Below are 19,656 nucleotides of genomic sequence, written 5' to 3' on the forward strand. Positions count from 1 at the left end.
AGATGGAGATGGGAAGGCAGGATATGAAATAGTGTTTGTGGGAAGAAATCTAGACTTTAATTTTTCAGATATTTATTAGGAACCTAAATGGAAACAGAGAATAGATATTTGGGAGAACGGAATTGGGGGATAATCCTGGACTAGAGATGCAAATTTGAGAGTTGTCAGCATACACTTGCTGTTCAAAACACAAAAGGCGTGAATATAGAGAGGAATGTGAAGCCCAAGGATTGAGTCCAGCAGCACTCTAGCATTCATAGTTTGGGAAGAAGAGGATGAGCCAGCAAAGGAACCTAAGAAATAATAATGGCAAGTGATGTAGGACAAAAGCTGAGAGAGCACAGTGTCCTGGAAGGCACCAGAGGAACGTGTGCCAAATAGGAGGGAGTGACACCTATCTCTAATTCTGCAGATAATTCTGCAGATATGTCAGCTCTGACCAGGGCTGAGTTTAGAGCAATGGGAACCTGGGGAAAGTGGTGTGGGCAGCACAGTGGGGACAAAAACCTGAATGGAAGGGATTTATGAGGGAATGAAGGAAGAACTGAAAGCAGAACACATAATGGTTTTCAACTTTTTCTTTACCAATCTCTTCCCCATCATAAGGTTGCTTTTTAATCTCAGTTAATAATCTTAAACCTTTTTTCACTGAAAGGTGTTAGCAACTGAATAACTAAAAATATGAGTTATACAATTCTTCATTTTCCCCCCATCCACCTATAAAGACGTTTGCACTGTACCTGACATTTCCTCTGTTTTCTGTCCTGTTAGAACGGCAGACATTTCCAGCTTTTAATCAAAGGACTCTTACTTGAATTAGGCTGTAGGTTCTATGTCATTTGAGGGATTTTCATCCTTCAGGAACTCCCTTTCTTTTGTATAATTAGTACCTCCCCTCTAATGAATCTACCCCATGCCAACATGCTCTTGTCATTTTCACCTTTAAAAAGCAAACCAAAAATTCTTCCTTGACCCTACTTCAGACCCAATTTCCTTCTCCCTTTCACAGCCCAACATTTCCAAGTAGTTGTTTCTGTCTGTTTGTTTTACATACTCTGCCTCTGCTTTCTCACCACATACCACTTTTCAACATCAGAGTTATAAGGACAGCAGAGGTGTGATGTGAGGGAGCAAAATTTGAGGATGGTGAAAAGTATCTCTGAGGATGATATCAAGATGGCCCTTCAGCCTGGCTGGGGGGAAAAGGGGAGAGTTAAGCATAGGTTTGGACAACTGGACAGTTCTTGATGCCTTCCTTGAGGATGACAATGGAAACAGCTATTTGAAGAGGAGTGTGGAGTGCCATAAGCAAAGGTTCAGGGAGGCAAAGATGAGGGATACTGTCACCAAGGGGGGGATGGTTGACATTACAGATTTCTACAGCCTGACACACAAGTTTCTTTCTGTTCTTCATAAAACAAAAACAAAAACAAAAGACAAAACTCGGCAGAACTGGCAAATCCTAGGCACTAGGCTTTCGTGTCTTCCACGTCAGGCATCAGGCACACATACAGCCAAGCTAGCCTACATGCTCCAAGAACTTTGAGTTTCCATGGAAAACTAATAACACATCTGAAAAATGTTAATGCTGTAGGAGAAAAACAATGGTGCAGTCATTCCTCTCCTAAGTTTTTACACAAGAGAAACATGTCCATACAAAATCTTGTTTATAAGTGTTCTTAGCAGCTCTATTAGTAATAGCACCTAAGTAGAAATAACCCAATTGTCCATCAGCTGGTGAATAGTTAACATATGGTACAACCATATGACAGAATACTACTCAGCAATGAAAACAAATTAAGTATTGATACATGCAAAAACATGGAGGAATCTCAACTGCCTTCTACTATGTATAAACAGCCAGACTCAAAAGACTACATACTGTATGATTCTATTTATATGGCATTCTTGAAAAGGTAAAAGTACAGAAACAGAGTAAAGGTCAGTAGCTGTCCAGCACTTGGGTTGGAGGGAGGGACATACTCTAAAGCAGCACAAGGGAACTTTTTCATCTGATGGAAGTGTTTTGTACTTCAGACGTGGTAGTGGTTAAACAACTGTATTAGGCTTTGCGAAAACCCATAGAAGTGTACACTGAAAGGGTAAATTTAACAGTGGGTAAACCATACCTCAATAAACATGACTTTATTTTTTTATTACATTAGTCACCATACAGTGCATGACTTTAAAAAGAACTGTATCCGACATAATAAATAACATAGAAATTGAAGCACAGAATACATACTGAGCAAATTCTTGAACTGAAATATCAAATCAAGGAATCCCCTTGAAGGAATTAGGAAGCAATAAATAGAAAAATATATATAAAGATTAAGGCTTATAGAAAACAGAAACAAAAGTGACAAAATCACTTTATAAGAGTCCCAGGAGGAAGAAACATTTGAAAACTAATGATTAAAAGTTATCCTGAATGTGAGGAACAGAAAAGATTGAAAACTTCAAAGGGGAGGTCACAGAGAGTACCAATCCAGACATGTAAGAGAAAAAAAATGCACATTTACATTATAAGAAAAATCAGTCATATTATAGATAAAGATGAAATTCTACAAACCAAGAAACAGACTCTTTTTAAATTTTTTTTATTATGTTCAGTTAGCCAACATATAGTACACCATTAGTTTTTGATGTAGTGTTCAATGATTCATTAGTTGTGTAAAAAACCCAGTGCTCATCACAACACAGTATTACAGGAGAAACAGACTCTTAATTCTAGAAAACACACTGATGGTTACCAGAGGGGAGGTGGGTGTGGGGATGGGTTAAATAGGTGGTGGGGATTAAGGAGGGCACTTATTGTGATGCGCACTGGGTGTTATATAGAACTATATTGTACACCTAAAATTAATATAACACTAATATATTTAACTATACCGGAATTAAAATAAAAAACTTAATAAAGAAGTAAGAGTTGGACAGCCAAAAAAAAAAAAAATTCTAAAAGATTACAGAGCCACACCGTAAATGATCACTCTGTAGCAGAGGAGTAAATATCATGCTGGCAAAATACTTCACAAGTATGTTGTTAAAGAAAAAGAACCTAGGGTGAAAAAGTGTGAAGAGATAGGACCTATAATTTTCTGTTCAACAAAACTTAATTTAAATGAAAGAGCAAAATAAAGATAGTCTCAAAAACACAGGCCACAGAATCAACACAAAACCACCTTGTTGTATATAATTTTCAGCAAGATTCCACCGAGAAAAAAAATTAATCCAAGAGAAAGCTATCAATGTGTGAGAAATCAGGATCTAAATAAAGAAGATATCAAGAAAAATATAACAAAGATATTTCAAGGTTTAAAATTGATAGGAAAATAAACATAATTATTATCTTTAAGAATTTATGTGTAACTAAGAAAAGGAACAAAAATGTAAAGTAAAATAGTCAAAATTTTTAAAATTTTCAGATCGGTAAATGTCAAAATACTAGAAGGAAAGCAGGAAAGTAAAAAAAAAAAAAAAAAAAGACAGAATTCCAGATAAACAGATTCTCTGGATTGAATATAAAAGTGATATCCAGAAATATTTTGTCCTGAAAATAATTAGACCAGAGGGCACAAAAAAATTTTAAAAAAAACACAAAAATTAAGTAATAGAAATTCATAAAAAAAGTAATAGAAAATAGTAACAAAAGATATATCTAAGAAAACATGAATTGAAAATTACATATATATATATTACTTACATGGGGTCACTGTTTTCATACTAGATTAAGAAGAACAACCTCAAGCTAAAAAGGATTACATATGCTAGAAAAGGTTATAAAAATAAAAAAGATGAGAATGAACACCACACATAAGCAATAGCAACACAGGTTCAAAATATATAAATCAAACCTAATAAACAGTACTCTAGCTTTATCTTTGTCTTGCTCTCAGCAGCAATTACCACGATTATATTCTCTTAAATACTCTCCTCTTGTAGCTTCCATGTTACCACATAGTTCTGATTTTCCTCTTATAATAATGGACATTTCATCTCCTCTGCTGGCTTCTCCTCCACCCCCTTTATTGGACCTGCAATGTTTTGTTCCTCGGAGCTCTCTGTAGGGCACTCACAACATTGATGTGTGCATCATCCCCAGATCTCTCCTACTAGCTCCAGACACACTAGTTTAAGGCCCCCTGATACACACTTCAAACTCATCCTGTCCAAAATGAACATAACCCTCGTCCCTCCTCCACACTCTGCCTTCTACATGGTTGTCTATGCTCAAGGCAGAAACCTGGAGTTCAACCATGATTCTTCTCTCGTTCACTACTCACATCCAACCCCACAGCAAGCCTAAAATATCTCTCACAAACCCACATGCTTCCCTCTGGCTCCCCTGAGCCCACCCCATCTAGGCATCATCACTGACTGCTCCTCTGACCTCAAGAGCCCCCCACAGGAGCCATCATGATCATTTTCAATGGTTTCATATTATTCCCCCCATATTTTTGTATCTTCCCATTTCCCATGGAATCCAAACTTTACACCATGACAAATATAAGTGTACCTTGTTTTATTGTGCTTCACTTTATGTGCTTTGTGGATAATGTGTTTTTCACAAATTGAAGGTTTGTGGCAACCCTGTGACAAGCAAGTTTATCAGCGCATTTTCCAACATTTGCTACTTTGTGCCTCTGCGTCATATATTGGTAATTCTTACAACATTTCAAACTTTTTCATTATTATTATATTTGTTATGATGATCTGTGATCAGTAATCTTTGATGTTACAATTGTAATTGTTTTGGAGTGCCACGAACCATGCCCATATAAGATGGCAAATTTTATCTATAAATGTTGTCTGTGTTCTGACTGTCCCAACAGCTATTCCTCAGTCTCTCTCCCTCACCTTGGGTCTCCCTATTCCCTGAGATATAACAAAATTGAAATTAGGTCAGTTAAGAACATTAAGTGTTCGTGTAAAAGGAAGAGTTGCACATCTCTCACTTTAAATCAAAAGCTAGAAATGATTCAACTTAGTGAGGAAGCATGTTGAAAGCCAGGACAGAGCCAGAGCTAGGCCTCTCATGCCAAACAGCCAAGTTGTGAATGCACAGGAGAAGTTGTTGCAGGAAATTAAAAGTGCTACTCCAGTGAACATATGAGTGAAAGAGAAAGAAAGAGAAACTGCCTTATTGCTGATATGGAGAAAGATTTTGTGATCTGGATAAAAGACCAAATAGCCACTAACATTCCCTTAAGCCAAAGCCTAATCCAGAGCAAGACCCTAACTCTCTTCAATTCTCTGAAGGCCAAGAGAGGTAAGGAAGCTGCAGAAGAAAAGCCTGAAGCCAGCAGAGGTAGGTTCATGAGGCTTAAGGAAAGAAGCCAATTCCACAACATCAAAGTACAAGGTGAAGCAGCAAGTGCTGATGTAGATGCTGCAGCAAATTATTCAGAAGAGCTAGCTAATTAATGAAGGTGCTACACTAAACAGAAGATTTTAAATGTAGACGAAATAGCCTTACATTAGAAGAAGGTGCCATCTAGGACTTTCATAGCTAGAGAGGAAAAGTCAATGTCTGGCTTCAAAGCTTCCAAGGACAGGCTAACTCAGATGTTAGGGGCTAATGCATCTAGTGATTCTAAGTTGAAGCCAGTGTTCATTGATGATTCTGAAAATCCTAGGAATAATCCTTGAGAATTATGCTAAATCTACTTTGCCTATGCTCTATAAATGGAACAAAGCCTAGATGACAGCATGTCTGTTTATAATATGGTTGACTGCCTATCTGAAGCCCACCGTTGAGACCTACTGCTCAGAAAGAAAGATTCCTTTCAAAATATCACTGTTCATTGACAAAACTGGTCACCCAAGAGCCCTGATGGAGATGTACAGCAAGATGAATGTTGTTGTCATGACTGCTATTACAACAATCATTCTGCAGCTCATGGATCAATGAGTACTGTTGACTTTCAAGTCTTACTATGTCACTTGCCAACAACATGGGAAGACCTTGAGAATATTACGCTAAGTGAAATAAGTCAGACAGACAAATACCATATGATTTCACATATATGTGGAGTCTAAAAAACAAAACAAATGAGCAAACAAATAAACAAAAGCAGAAAAAACTCATAAATACAGAGAACAAACTGATTGTGGCCAGAGGAGAGGAGGTAAGGGCACTTAATAAATACTTGTTGAATAAAACAGTTGTCTTAAATTTAGTGACCTAGAACAATGTATTTTTAATACTATAAGCATTAAATATTTGTTAAATAAATCAATAATATATGTTATTATTCACATATTACTACTTAAGTCCTATTCCTATTATAAAATATAAAGTACTTTTTATACATTCAACAAATAGAATAAAAATATATTTTAAGATTTATATAGCCTCAGGGAAATCAAACAATATTTCATATTTTTAGATTAAAAGATTTAAAGACTATATAATGAAATAAATATAATAACTACAATTATCTATTTGTAGGTCCTCTCTGCTAAAATATAATTTCTTAATATTGATGATTATTGGTTACTGAGTTCCTATGTCATTATTAATGGATAATTGTAGTTTTGACAATGCAATCAAAAATTTAGATACTCTTCTAGTTATAAGCAATTCTGTACACTTGAAACCTGCTTTGTATACACAATGTACAACTTTTAAAGGGAACCTGAAAAAAGTATTTATACTCACTCCAAGAGTGAAAATACAGCTAACCAAAAAACCCTAACAATTATAAAGAAAAAGCCACAACCATTTTGAAAATTTAGTGAGTAGATCTGTATTAAATATTTAAAAAATAATTTGGAGAAATGTATTTTATTCCAACAAATGAAAATGACTACATTAGAAGGAAATAAGTAAATACTCAATTACAAGAATTAATGACTTAGAAGTATCCTAACAATCTAAAATACCCAGGTTTCTGTTCCTTTGAGTCAAAGAACAACAAAATAAGCTTAGTCTACCAAAAGGAAAAAAGTTCCAGAAATAATACCTGTATGAAAGCTCTTAGCCTAACGTAACTTCAGTCTCTTCCTTTCCCACTTCTGCAATTCTAAGTGACTGTGAATTACATAAGTACTGAAGCTATGGTATGAGATAAGGATAAGCCACAAATTCTATATGCGGTTCTTAAAACGCTTCTTAAAATGCCAACGTATAAGGACAAAGTCTGATAGTTTGGCTTTCAAACTGTTTTGAACTTAACACACAGTTAGTAATAAATTTTACTTTGTAACCCTGTACATACATACTTACATACATACATGTAAACAAATTGAAACATATATCAACACTGCTACTCACTACTTGTAATAGAGTCTGATATTTTACATTCCTACTCTTGTGTTTTTAAGATGCTGGTTGCTATTCAACTAAATTGCCTTCCCAATTCTCTACGGGGCCTTAACCTGCAGTTTAAAACCATTGATCTAGTCACTCTTATGGTTCAGCAAATTTTATTAAATATATACATACTTTCATTGTGTCAGAACCCAACAATGTCTGTGAGGAACTTGAAGGAGAATCAGAAGAATGCTGGAAAATAAAAAGGAAAAAGAAGGACAAACCTAAGATGCATCATACTCAAACAGAGGAAAATGAAGAGAAGCGAAGCAAATGTTTGAATTGCACATTCTAGTCTAGGGCATTACCATAGACAAGGAATCCTGTAAGACCTTATCAATGGTAGCACAGAGCTCTTCAGTTTGCTGCCTGAGCTGTGCAGGAAAACAAAACTGGAAGAATTGAAACCAGGTACTGAGTTAGCAATGAGTTTCGGGATTTTGTTTCAAAAGCATGGGTAATCTGAAGTCATTACCTCCAGAGGTGGGTCTAACGTGTTGTCCTTGAAGACACTTTCAGTCTTGGCTGGTTCATCGAGTGCCTAGTGATAAATGAAATAGTTCTCATGTGAGGCTTTTAGTCAAATATACATGGAGTAGAAAGTCTCTTCAAAGAAAGCCCTGTATCTCAATATTTCAAAACAGAAAAAAAAAAAAAGAAAGACTCTGAATCACTTGATGATGAGCTATTATTTGGCATGGAGGCATTGCTCACATCTGTCTAGTTTCGCCAATGTAATAAGTATCTCCAATATAAGGTGTTGAAATAAAGAAAGGAAGCTGAGCTTTTTAACATACATACTGGAACTTGGACACATTATCCATCCAGATGAGCCTTGTCCCCTTCAAAAAAGCCACTTTGGGAAGCTACACACAGAAATAATGATGTAGCCATTTCTCAAAATACTACAAAAACTATTTTTGAGGAAATGCTTCAGGGTCAGTTTAACAAGAAACATGCACACGCAAGAGAGGAAACTGCCTCATTTTTAATCATTTATATGCAAAAAGTTTTGGTGACTTGATTCATCAGACTTGGCCTCAAATGACATCCAACTCTTTTGAAACATATTTTTTACTTATTGTGATATAGTTCAGATATCTACTTGAGGTATGGAGTTCAGACGGGAGAAACTAAGAGGATCCTCTGTAGAGTGTAGGTACTCCATTGAGAATAATTAAAGATTACAAAACAATGGAAGCCAGTGTGTATTCCTCCCTGCTTGCTTTTTCATCTTCCACACGCACCTGAGAATTTTGTGTTTATCATCATGTGTATGTCTTTAATTTTTAAAACATATCAATATATTTATACATCACTAAACAATATATAAGTTTATGCTGTGAAATTCTTCTAATTTCATGTACATACAGCATATGCTTCTGGAAATTTTTTGTGTTTGTTTGCTAGTTTTAAACCACTTTATTATGGTATGGTTGACATACCAAAAAAAAAGCTGCACCTATTTAATGCATGCAACTGATGTGTTTGGAAACAAGTATATATCCATGAAACCATGTCCATAGTCTATTGCCATAAATACGTCCATCACCTCTGAAAGTTTCCTCTTGCTCTTGTTATTATTGTTTTTCATATAGCTATTTATTTAGTTGTTTAACCTCCACATTATATCCCATTGTATGCATATTCCACAACAAAATGGATACTTCTTCTAGTGCTGAATATTTAAGGTGCCCTGTATTTTTCCTATTAGAAACTGTAACAACTATCACCCATGTACAAGTATCTTTATAACATATTTGTAGTTTAAGACTAAAGATAAAGATAGTCAACTTTCTCAGATATTGTCAAATTGTTCTTTAAAACAATTGCATAATTTTACACTCATAACTGCAATAAATGAGAGTTCCTGTTTCTCAGACTTTGAAAAATGTTAACATCCTGACATACATACAATTTTTCCCTTTGGTTTTACGTTGAATTTGCCTAATAATTTTTGAGGTTGGGCATCTTTTATGTGTTTACTGGTTATTCATGTTTCCTTTTATATATGTACTCATTGTCCTCCTGGGTAGTCTGCTCTTTATTCATTTGTTGGAAAATTTTATGTAATCTGGATGCAAATTATTTGTCAGTCAGATGTGGTGCAATGTCTTCTCCTCGTCTTGCCTTCCCTTTTCATGATTGCCATGTCTTATGATAACACACACAGGTTTTCATTGCAAGATGGTCAAAGATTTCATCATTTTCCTTTGTGATTGGTGGTGTTTCCTTTAAGAAATTCTTTCCTAACCTGGTAAGTCACTCCTTTGAGCGGGAGTCTTAAAAGTTGGGGTGCTACATATGTGGTCTAAATTCTTCACGCCTCATGGAGAAGCTGGGAGTTGGAAATTCTCTCCCAACTGCATGAAGCTGTGCCAGTATTGGAGTTTATAAGGACAATGTGTCTCAGCCTTTTTTTTTTTTTTTTTTTTAACCTGTTTTGATATTCTCATTCACCCAGTGGGTAGGAGTCACTCACATAGTTTCTGGATTTCTCTCAGAGGGAATTGCTCCACATACAGCTATACATATGGTGTGTCTGTGGGAGGAGGAAAGTTCAGAAGCCTCCTATGTCTCCTCTTGGTCCCATTCCTTTATCATCTCTAATATTTATTAATGTCTACCTACTTTTTTACATAATCAACTTTTCCAGAGAAGGAGTTGAATTTCTCATCTCTCAGTTGGACTACATTTTCATTTTGATCTTTGGCATATTCATATACCATTTAAGTAATATCTGTTCATATCTTCATTAATTCCTTCCTTCTACATTTTTTGGTTTTATCCTGACCTTCCTGAATGTATTCCTTTTGTTGCATTTCACAAGTTATGATATGTAGTATTATCACTGTCATCCAATTTTCAATACATCTTTAAACATTTCTGTTAAGATTTCTTAGATTCATTGGTTATGTAAAAGTGGTTTTCCCTTTTAATTTTTAAAAATGTGAGGATTTTTCTCCATTTTAAAATTACCTACTAATTTAGTTATATTATGGCCAGGGAATTTCTTCTTGATAATAGTGACTTTTTATGAGTTTGAGATTTATAACCTAAGACATGGTTTTGTAAATATTCCATTTATGCTTAAAAAATATCTTCTAACCGTTATCTGCAGGCTTCTGCATATGTGCAAGTGTGTATCTGATTGAAATTATTCATTGTTTTGTTCAAATTCCCTCTGGTTTTACTGGGTTTCCTGCATACTTATTCTATCAATAATTGGAAGTGGTATCATCAAATCTCAGGGAATGATAGTGGGTCTGTTAATTTCTCCCTGTGATACCAGCAATTTTTGCTCAACATAGTTTGAAGCCATTTTATTAGCTACATTCATAATTAGAAGTAATCCTCCCTCATGAATTAAGTATTTATCATTATGAAGTGACCCTCTATCTCACCAGTAATGCTTTATGTCTTAATATCTATTTTGCCTGATATAACCAAATGCTCTAATTAGCATTTTACTAGTACATCATTTTTTGCCTCTTTTTTTTCAACTTCCTTCATTCAAACATTAAAAATCAGTGGTTTATAAATAACAGATGTCTAGAATTCACTTTTTGATCCAGTCTAATTCCCATTGTCTTTCAATTGGGGAGGTTAACATTTCTTTTATTACAATTACTTACATATTTAAATGTTTCCAAAACATTTGTTTTATTTTTGTTTACCTTTTCCTATTTCATTTTTATTCCATTTTTGAATATTTTAATTGATTAAATTTGTTTTTTTCTAACTGATTTTCCCTCCACTAATTTGGATATCGTGGCAAAAAAATGCTAGGTGTTCATCAGAGACTTTTATTTTCTTGGACACAGATATACATTTCCTTGGTCTCAAGAATTTAGGTATGAGCTTGTGACTTATTCTTGGGAAATAAATGTGAGTAGAAGTCATACGTAACCTCTGGTGCAAGGCAGCTAAGAGTGGATATGACTTTCCATCATTCCTCTCTTTCATCTTCTTCAGATAACTAAGATACAAGATGGAAGCAGAGTACCTTTCTAAATCACTGAATTACTGAGAACTCAGGTGGGAGAGCCAAAATGAACTCTATTAAACTGTGATATGGAAAGGAAATAAACAATGATTGTGTTAAGCCACTGAAATATCAGGGTTTGTCCACTGTGGCAGTGAATGTAGCTTACATTAAAACAAATATAAATTTATAGACTATTTTTTTTACAAATTAACCTTGAAAAATTTTCTATTTATACCAAGGCCTAAACCAAGCAATACAAAATCTAGATTCAATTCACATACTATTCAAGAATCTAGCAATTGTATAGCTCTCTTCACCCTCTACCCTTGTTTTTGTTCTAATTGCTTTATAAATACATTTAAATATGCTACCAACACCACATTATCATGTTTTAATTTTTGCCTTAAACAGTTACAGTATGTTAAAGGAATTTTTACAAAATAATATTTTATAGTTATCCACATGTTTATTATTTTCCATGTTCTGCATTCCTTCTTGAAGTTCTGAGTTTATTATTTATTATCTTCAGCTTGACAAACTTCCTTTAGCATACTTTGTTGTGCAAATCTGTAATCAACAAATTCTCTTAGTCTTCTTTCAGCTGAAAATATCTTCATTTTGTCTTCATTCTTGAAGGGATTTTCCCTAGCAACACAATTTAGGTTTTTCTCCTCTCTCTTTCTCTCTTTCCACATTTAAAGGTATTATTCCATTGTCTTCTGGCCTCCACTGTTTCTAATGAGAAGTTAGCAGTTATTGTATTGTTGTTCCTCGGTATGTGATGCATTATTTTTCCCTGACTGCTTCCAAAATTTTCTCTTTATATTTGATTTTTAGAAGTTCGATTGTTATATGCCCAGGCATGGTTTTCTTTGAATTAATTATTTTGGGGCTATCTGAGCTTCTAGAAAGTATACATTTACATATTATACCAAATTTGGAAAAATTTTAGCTGTTATTCAAATATTTTTTCTGCCCCATTCTCTCCTCTCCCTCTGAGACTCTAATTACATTTTGATATCCCCCATGTCACTGGAACTCTGTTCATCTATTGAATTGTGTTCCCCTTTTATTCAAATCAGATAATTTCTAGCAATTTATCTTCAAGTTCACTGACACATCTGCATCTTCAAATTTTTCTTAAACAAATACACTGAATTTTCTATTTCCAATATTTTATTTTTCAACTCTAGAATTTCCATTTGAGTCTATTTTAGTTTCTATTTTTGTGAAGTCCTATATAATTCATTATCGGCATATTTTCCTTTATACCCTTGAGGATAGTTACAAGAATAGCTTTAAAATCCTTGCTAGCTAATTGCAACACCTGGAACATCTTTGGGTCAATATCTGTGAATTACATTTTCTCTTTGAGGATGGCTTACATTATCCTGTTTCTTTGTATGTCTAGAAATTAGAAACTTTTGAAACCTAGATTTATTGTTATTGTTGTTTAGTTTTGGCAGGCAATTAATTCAGCTCCAAACTCTGTCTCCCTGATTGTGGGCAATAGCTGGAATCTCTGTTCAGTTATTTTATCCTTAGCTGGGCTTAGCTGGGTTTACCAGGCACATGTGTAATTCAATAGTCATCCAGGGGTTTGGACAGAGTTTATATGCAACATTTGGGGCTTCCTTTCTGTGACTCACTCTTTTCCTGGATTCTCCCCTCACTTTCCAGATCCTGTGTAACTTTATATTCTCTTCTCTGATTCCTCATCCAGTAAGTCTGCTGGTTTCTTGCTGAGTTTTCGTTTGCGCCATGGTAAAGAGACAAGGAGCCTCCCATAGGTGAACACTCATAAAATCTAGAAAATCACTCAATTCTGTTATCTCTTTACAAACGTTGAATGTATTGCAGTTTCTACCTGCTCTTGGTCACTTGGTCCAGTAGTTTCAGACAATTATGTTTTTGTATTTTGCCCACAGTTTATCAGAGTTATTTACAAAAGAATTGGTCCAACACCAGCTACTCTTCCATTTCTAGAAGCATAATGAAACAAACTAATTTTAATTTTTTAGCACAGATTTTCTTTATCACAGAGACTGTGTAAATTCAAATTTCAAACCCACTTCAGGGTAGGCTTATGTTTAAAGATTCTCTTTTTTCCTACCGTGAGCCCAGGCTGATATAAGAAAATTTGCTTGTCATTTCCCTTTGCAAATTTTTTTTAATCCATCTTGTAACTGAGAGTGTAACCCTTCAAAGAACCCTGGCTTTATGACAGGGAGGCAATTCCAGTTCTCATCTCACTCAGCCCCAAATCTTTCTCTCCCTTCACCAAGTTGATAGTAAATCCCAATCCCTATCATTAGTGAGCACAATATCTTCAGAATAACTAAGCATTCTGAATATAAAAGTGCTTTTGGTATTTGACCCTTGGGGATTTCCCCTGCTTTTTTATGAGCTCAGCTTTATATTTGGGGTGAATCACATGTAATTGCTGTGTTCAACTGAAAATTACAGGCTGTCCTGTCCTGTGATTTAGATTTACCTTCTATTCCTCATTTCTTCATTATCAGTCTGATATACCCATATTCTGACCAGAGAGTGTCACAGCAGCTGGAACCATGCAATCTAAGGCTCAACAGGATCAATTTTTCCCCTTCTAACAGAGCCAGTGATATAACAGATCCAGAACTATTAATCTTCACCAACAGGAACCATGTGTAGATGCTAGTTGTCATTTTGGCCTAGGATATATGCCTAAGAATTCAGAAAAGTTACATCTAAAAATAAGAATTTACATCTCCTCATTTCAATAAGTCACAAAAGAAAATATTGTCTGGAAATTTTTTTTTTGCAAAATCTACTATTCTGGATTAATTAACAAAATATAAAACATTATCTATGATAACCTAATAGAAAGTGTGTGTGATTACCTCTTTCTTACCATACAAAGCTTCTCTTTTGCCTTCCTCCTTTGTCCTCTAAACTTACTAGTCATGAGAAATGGATAGCAGGAACAGAAAATTTCATAAAGATAACTCCTAACTGATGTTCAGATAGTTTAATTTTTCTCTGACACGTGTCTTAATTACCTATTTCCCTTGCTGTTATGGACATGGCCAAATATGTGACCCCTACCACTGAGCAGATGGAACCAACAGTTTATTAGTCAGATATATTCACAGCCTAGAGGAAGAGAATGCTGCACACCACACAGGTCCACACAAGAGCTGTGCTCAGGTACAAAGTAAACAACCAAGGGTGGTGGAAGGCAGGCTTTGTAGTATCAAGAGGGTGGCGTACGTGTCCCCTGGTCTGTAGAAGGTTGTGATTGCCTTGTTTGATTCAGTAGGAACTGCACCTGGTCAGTTTGATAAGGAGGGTTAGGGGACCTTATCTGGGCGGGGGGACAGTGGGGAGGGAAACTTGAAGTTAGGGCCCCTCCAATTTCACTATATGTCAAGGTGGCACATAATATGGGGCCTTAATTTTAGACTTTACACCACACAGGGCTTCTAATTACCATGATCATTATGGAGAAGAAAAAAGTCAGAAATTAATGACAAGGACTAAGAACAAAGTCCTTAGGGGAGCAGTTTGATCGAGCCCTTCTTCACCTTTCCAATAATACCTTCTATTTTCTCTTCATTTGCAAGTTGCTCTTCAACCGCAAAGAACCACTTGAGTTCTTTGACCTTGTGGTTACCCTTTAACCTCATGTTATTAACTCTGCCTAGATTGTCCTTCCTTCACTCTTAGCTCACTTCAAGAATTCCTATTCATCCTAAAGATCCTAATCAAATTCCTTTATGAATTATTTTTGGCCCTCATACTAAGAAAAGTCTGTCATTCCCTCCTTGGGCACCATATTACTTTGTACATACTTTAAGCATATTATATCATAATTACTTTTCACAAGTATCTATACCCAACTGGACCATTTGTCCCTAACACAATCAGAAAAATATGATATTTATCTTTATAGCCCCAGGATAGAGCCAGTGATATGTGATCAATAAAGACTTTTAGGATGAATTGAAAGCATAAAGTAACAACTAAATGGAGTTAAATGAATAAATGAATCATACAAATAATATGATCGTAATCTTCCTCGGTAAAATGTTCTAGAGAAGTAGTTTAAACTCTTTGAATATTTGAAATAACAAATAGTTTACTTTTTTTCCTGCATTTCAGTTAAATTTGTTTACCATCAAAGATCTGAGCATATGATTGGTGTTAATGTAATGAGCAGGTGTTTTTTCAGCCACAATCAAATAAGGTTAATATCTTGGTTACTCTGTAGGAACTTACTATAGGCAAACACAACTTTCAGTAGGCCATTTAAAATATTGAAATTTACTCAAAGAATGAAAAAACTATCTACCCAGAACCCTTGGAAAATTAAGGAAGAAAACTGGTATTAGGTGAATAATGCTGAAACTTTGAAATAGGGCAATTTTCAGACTGCATTAAAATTTGGGGAAAAGGTTATTTTGAGTTTCAAGAGCTTATAAATTTACTAGAATTGATTTTTTTAAATTGATGAGTAGTTAGTTATTTGTCAAATGTATCATCTTGATTCACTCCTTCTGCCAGCCATAAAGAGTTTTCTTCTCTGTGGTACAAAAATATATTTAAATGAAAATATATTAAATCTCCATTAAAAGGCCTCTAACCATAGATTGCTTTTTGACACCTTAGCCAGCAGGAATGTATTGATGTTTTTTTAGATTTATTAATTTTGAGTGAAGTTGTCTCAGAATATCCTCCAATAAAAGATTTTTATTAAAAACATATATTTTCTACCAAACTGGACTATAGCTATGTGAGACATAAATGGTGAATGTTTTGAATCCTATTTTTAAAGATTCTTAACTAATGTAAAGTTATCAGGAATAGTTTCATTCAAAGTAGTTATCTTTTGCTCAGCACAGCCAACTATGGGACCCAGTTTTTAAAAAGAGACCTAGTAAATCAGATTTTTAGTAGAAAATAGTTTCTGAGCTCAGCACTACACCATAATTAAGAGCCAAGAACTATGAATGAGCACTGTAAATCGAAGCTCTTTTGGGAATATATGCCAATAAAGTATAATAGGTGCTTCTCACCTGAAAGGAGAACTTTGATGGAACTGCAGGCACTTTTAAATCAGATATATTAAATCAGTCTAATCTGCTTTCTGGAAATAGGATTAAGTTCTAAAAATCTGAAGACAGCATGAATCAATTGTACTCTAAATAGAGTCAGAAAGTAAACTGCTTTCAAAGGAAGAATAATCTAAAAGGGCTTGTAAACTTTTCGTGATGCCTAGACTATCTAATTAGATTGGATTTCAAAAATTTAATGGGCCAGTTACTCTATTTTAGTCATGATCAAATTAACCCTCCCCTCCCCCTCCCAAATGATTCATGCTGAACCTAAGTGCTCCTATACTTTGTTAATCTGACCAGCTATGTATTTGGTAGAATAAATCCTCTGAAGACTACCAAAGCTTTGTTTGATTTTCAGTCATTAACACAAAAGCATTTGTAGGATTAGAGGTATCCTCAGCAAAATAAATCTCACTTTGATCATATAGTTGGAGATTCAGGTCTGAATAGCTTTCAGATCTGAAGAAAATGGGGAAATGTACACTGTAAGCCAAAAGGGCTTCCAGATACTTAAAAGTACAGCTTCTTTAAAGATACAGATATATTTATCATTACATTATTTTCATGATTGATTTAAAATATTTAACAATTGAGGAAATCTACTTGGCGTTTATAATCCCAAAATCATTGAAGGGTTGAACATCTGTTCCAACCACACAGAAGGAAGGGAATTTGTGCAAACCATTACAGCCTATTTCAAACCCATTCATTAAGGCTCAATAGCAGAAAAATTCGTATTTTTCCTTCATTTAATCAAGAACATCAGAAAGTTGTGCCTTGTTTCCAGCCCAAACCTCCTTCATTGTAATGTGCCTCATCTCAATAACTCAAGGAATTGGAGTTGGTTTATAAACACTCACTCAGGTCTCAGAGCTAAATCATTTCCAATTCTCTTTAATTGTTCCTCACTAAAAAAACAAAAACAAAAACTTGTTGCTCTAATTTGATGAGGATTTTTTTTAAAGATTTTATTTATTTATTTGAGAGACAGAGAGAGAAAGAGGGAAACAGCATGAGAGGAGTTAGGGTCCGAGGGAGAAGCAGGCTCCCTGTTGAGCCAGGAGCCCGATGCGGGACTCGATTCCAGGACTCCAGGATCATGACCTGAGCCGAAGGCAGTCGCCCAACCAACTGAGCCACCCAGGCGCCCCTAATTTGATGAGGATTTTAATATATTTTAGCAAGTAATGAAAAAAAGTATTGTAGACAAAAATCCAAAATCATCATTTCTTGCTCAATATTTCACTTGAACTAGTTGATTTCACTGTTGTATGGTGAACAGGAAAAGGCTGGGAGATAATCATGTAAGGTCCAATTCAGCAACATACTAGCTCTGCTGCTTTGGGGGATTTATTTGGCATCTTTGAACATCAAAATCTTCACAGAGTTCTGAGGATAGCAAAACATTGAATATTCACAGAATATTCAATATGGCAGCCATTGTGTGGTATTTTCTAGTTGTTAAAAAGTACTAAGTCTAAAATCAACTTACTTCCCTTACAGTGGAAGGTCCTTTATAGCTTTTACATGGAAGTAGTTTGATGAAGTTTATTCTACCTTAAAGGATTCTTAATTATCATCGCCCCAGTTATCATACATTAGGGTCCTTTATTTTTATAATTCTTTGAGCAAAAATTTGCCTTAAAATCCTCTGAAATAAAACTGGACATTTTAGTGACCTACTCAGCTGCAAACTAAATTCATTCATTCATTCAATGAACATCTAACAAAAAACTACTATATTCCCTCAAATAATTCATAGTAGGAAAAAAAAAACCTACCAACATATATAATTAAATATGGTTTGGTAAGTGCTTTAAAAGAGACATGTGCGTGGTATACAACCGCCTGAGGAGAACCAACTGGAATAGATTTGGGTCCTGGGCACTTTTCCATTGTCAGAGAAATGGGAACACATTCACTTGTTCTAGTCAATTAAGAGATGTCTCTCTAGTATAGGCCATATGCTAAGCTAGCAACCAGATTTTGTTAAATTTTTGAGACTTGCAGAGATCTTAAAATATCCTCACAAAGACATATGTTTAATCAGATTAAAGTTTACCAACTCATGCTTTAAAAATTTAAGCTGGCAATTTAGAATAAATTGATTTAAAAACTGACAAGACATCTCAAATCTTTACCATTCCATTTTTACAGCATAATTTTTACAATTGTCTTCAGAATGGCTATTCTTTCACTTCCCTCCACTGGGAAAAATAAAATAATTTTTATATTAACTTTTATTTAAATAATTAACCCTACAATTTAAATATGCCATTTATAAAATTGAGCTACTCTATTATTCTTCTTTCAAACTCACATAGCTTATGAATTAAATGTGTCTTGGAAAATGGCAGATAGCAATGCCATTTGTTGGAAAATTGTACCTAACTCTAGCCTTGATTTTATCCTGAGGAATACTTGTGAGGAAAGGAACAGAGAACTTAAATTGCTTTAAAAAATATGCTTTCATGGAAAAATATGAATCACTTGTGAAACAATAAAGAGGCATACTGTTTTATTTCATGGAAATATTCCTTTCCTCATCTTTCCTTAATATAATTTCATAATAAAAATAAAAAGCCATTTATTTGGAATGTTAATGTGAGTCCTTCAGTTTAATTTTAACTTTTTTACCTATTGCTATCAGACTCAGATGATAAGAAGAAAAATTAGTCAATAAGAGAAAGATCTTTAACATTCTCTGAAAAGAACAGTAGCACACAGAGCAGGACTAAAAAGTAATGTCCATTTCAAAATTATTTCCTCTACAATATTGTTGAACATATTGTAATAAGGTTTGTGGACAGTCATAAATGCAAGCTGATCTGATTACTTTGTTCCTGCTTTATAATCACTTGTATTTCACCCTCATCTCAGTCTTGGAGAAGATGATTATTGGCAGGAGATGAAGCCAAAGACTCTGAAGCTAACACGTTAAAATATGCCTTCCATTTCTCTCTTCCTATAAAGCCTTAGTTAAGACTTAAGCTAAAAATGCTTTCTTCCTAACCGTCCATGGGGAAAAAAATTACAGAATACAGAATAAGCTATAAATTTAAGTTTTGATGCAGACAATAAATCACAGAACAGAACTACCAGAAACCTCATGTCCCCTGCCAACAAAATGTACTCTTTTGAAAATGATAGGTTTCATTTAGGGGTGATTAAAGCTGAAAACAATCCAATGATTCAATGATAGCTTAATATGTGATTGAAAGGGATGCCTGTACTTCAATTTGGAGAAAAATCTT

General features: G+C 34.6%; 1 protein-coding gene across 1 annotated transcript in view; it reads right to left on the reverse strand.

Annotated features, from left to right (window-relative positions):
• MLIP (muscular LMNA interacting protein) overlaps positions 1 to 19,656 on the reverse strand; it is a 237,381-nt gene that overhangs the window by 70,499 nt on the left and 147,226 nt on the right. Inside the window, exons 7-9 of the mRNA XM_088023754.1 lie at positions 7,791 to 7,856; positions 7,624 to 7,707; positions 7,448 to 7,507 (exon numbers count right to left, since the gene is read on the reverse strand). Coding sequence (XP_087879880.1) covers positions 7,448 to 7,507; positions 7,624 to 7,707; positions 7,791 to 7,856 — 210 coding nt within the window. The remainder of the gene's footprint in view (positions 1 to 7,447; positions 7,508 to 7,623; positions 7,708 to 7,790; positions 7,857 to 19,656) is intronic.

This window comes from Eumetopias jubatus, unplaced genomic scaffold, assembly GCF_037043125.1.
Source record: "Eumetopias jubatus isolate StellerSeaLion01/CBP00866 unplaced genomic scaffold, mEumJub1_p1.0 scaffold_6, whole genome shotgun sequence".
In the NCBI taxonomy this organism is placed as follows: Eukaryota; Metazoa; Chordata; class Mammalia; order Carnivora; family Otariidae; genus Eumetopias; species Eumetopias jubatus.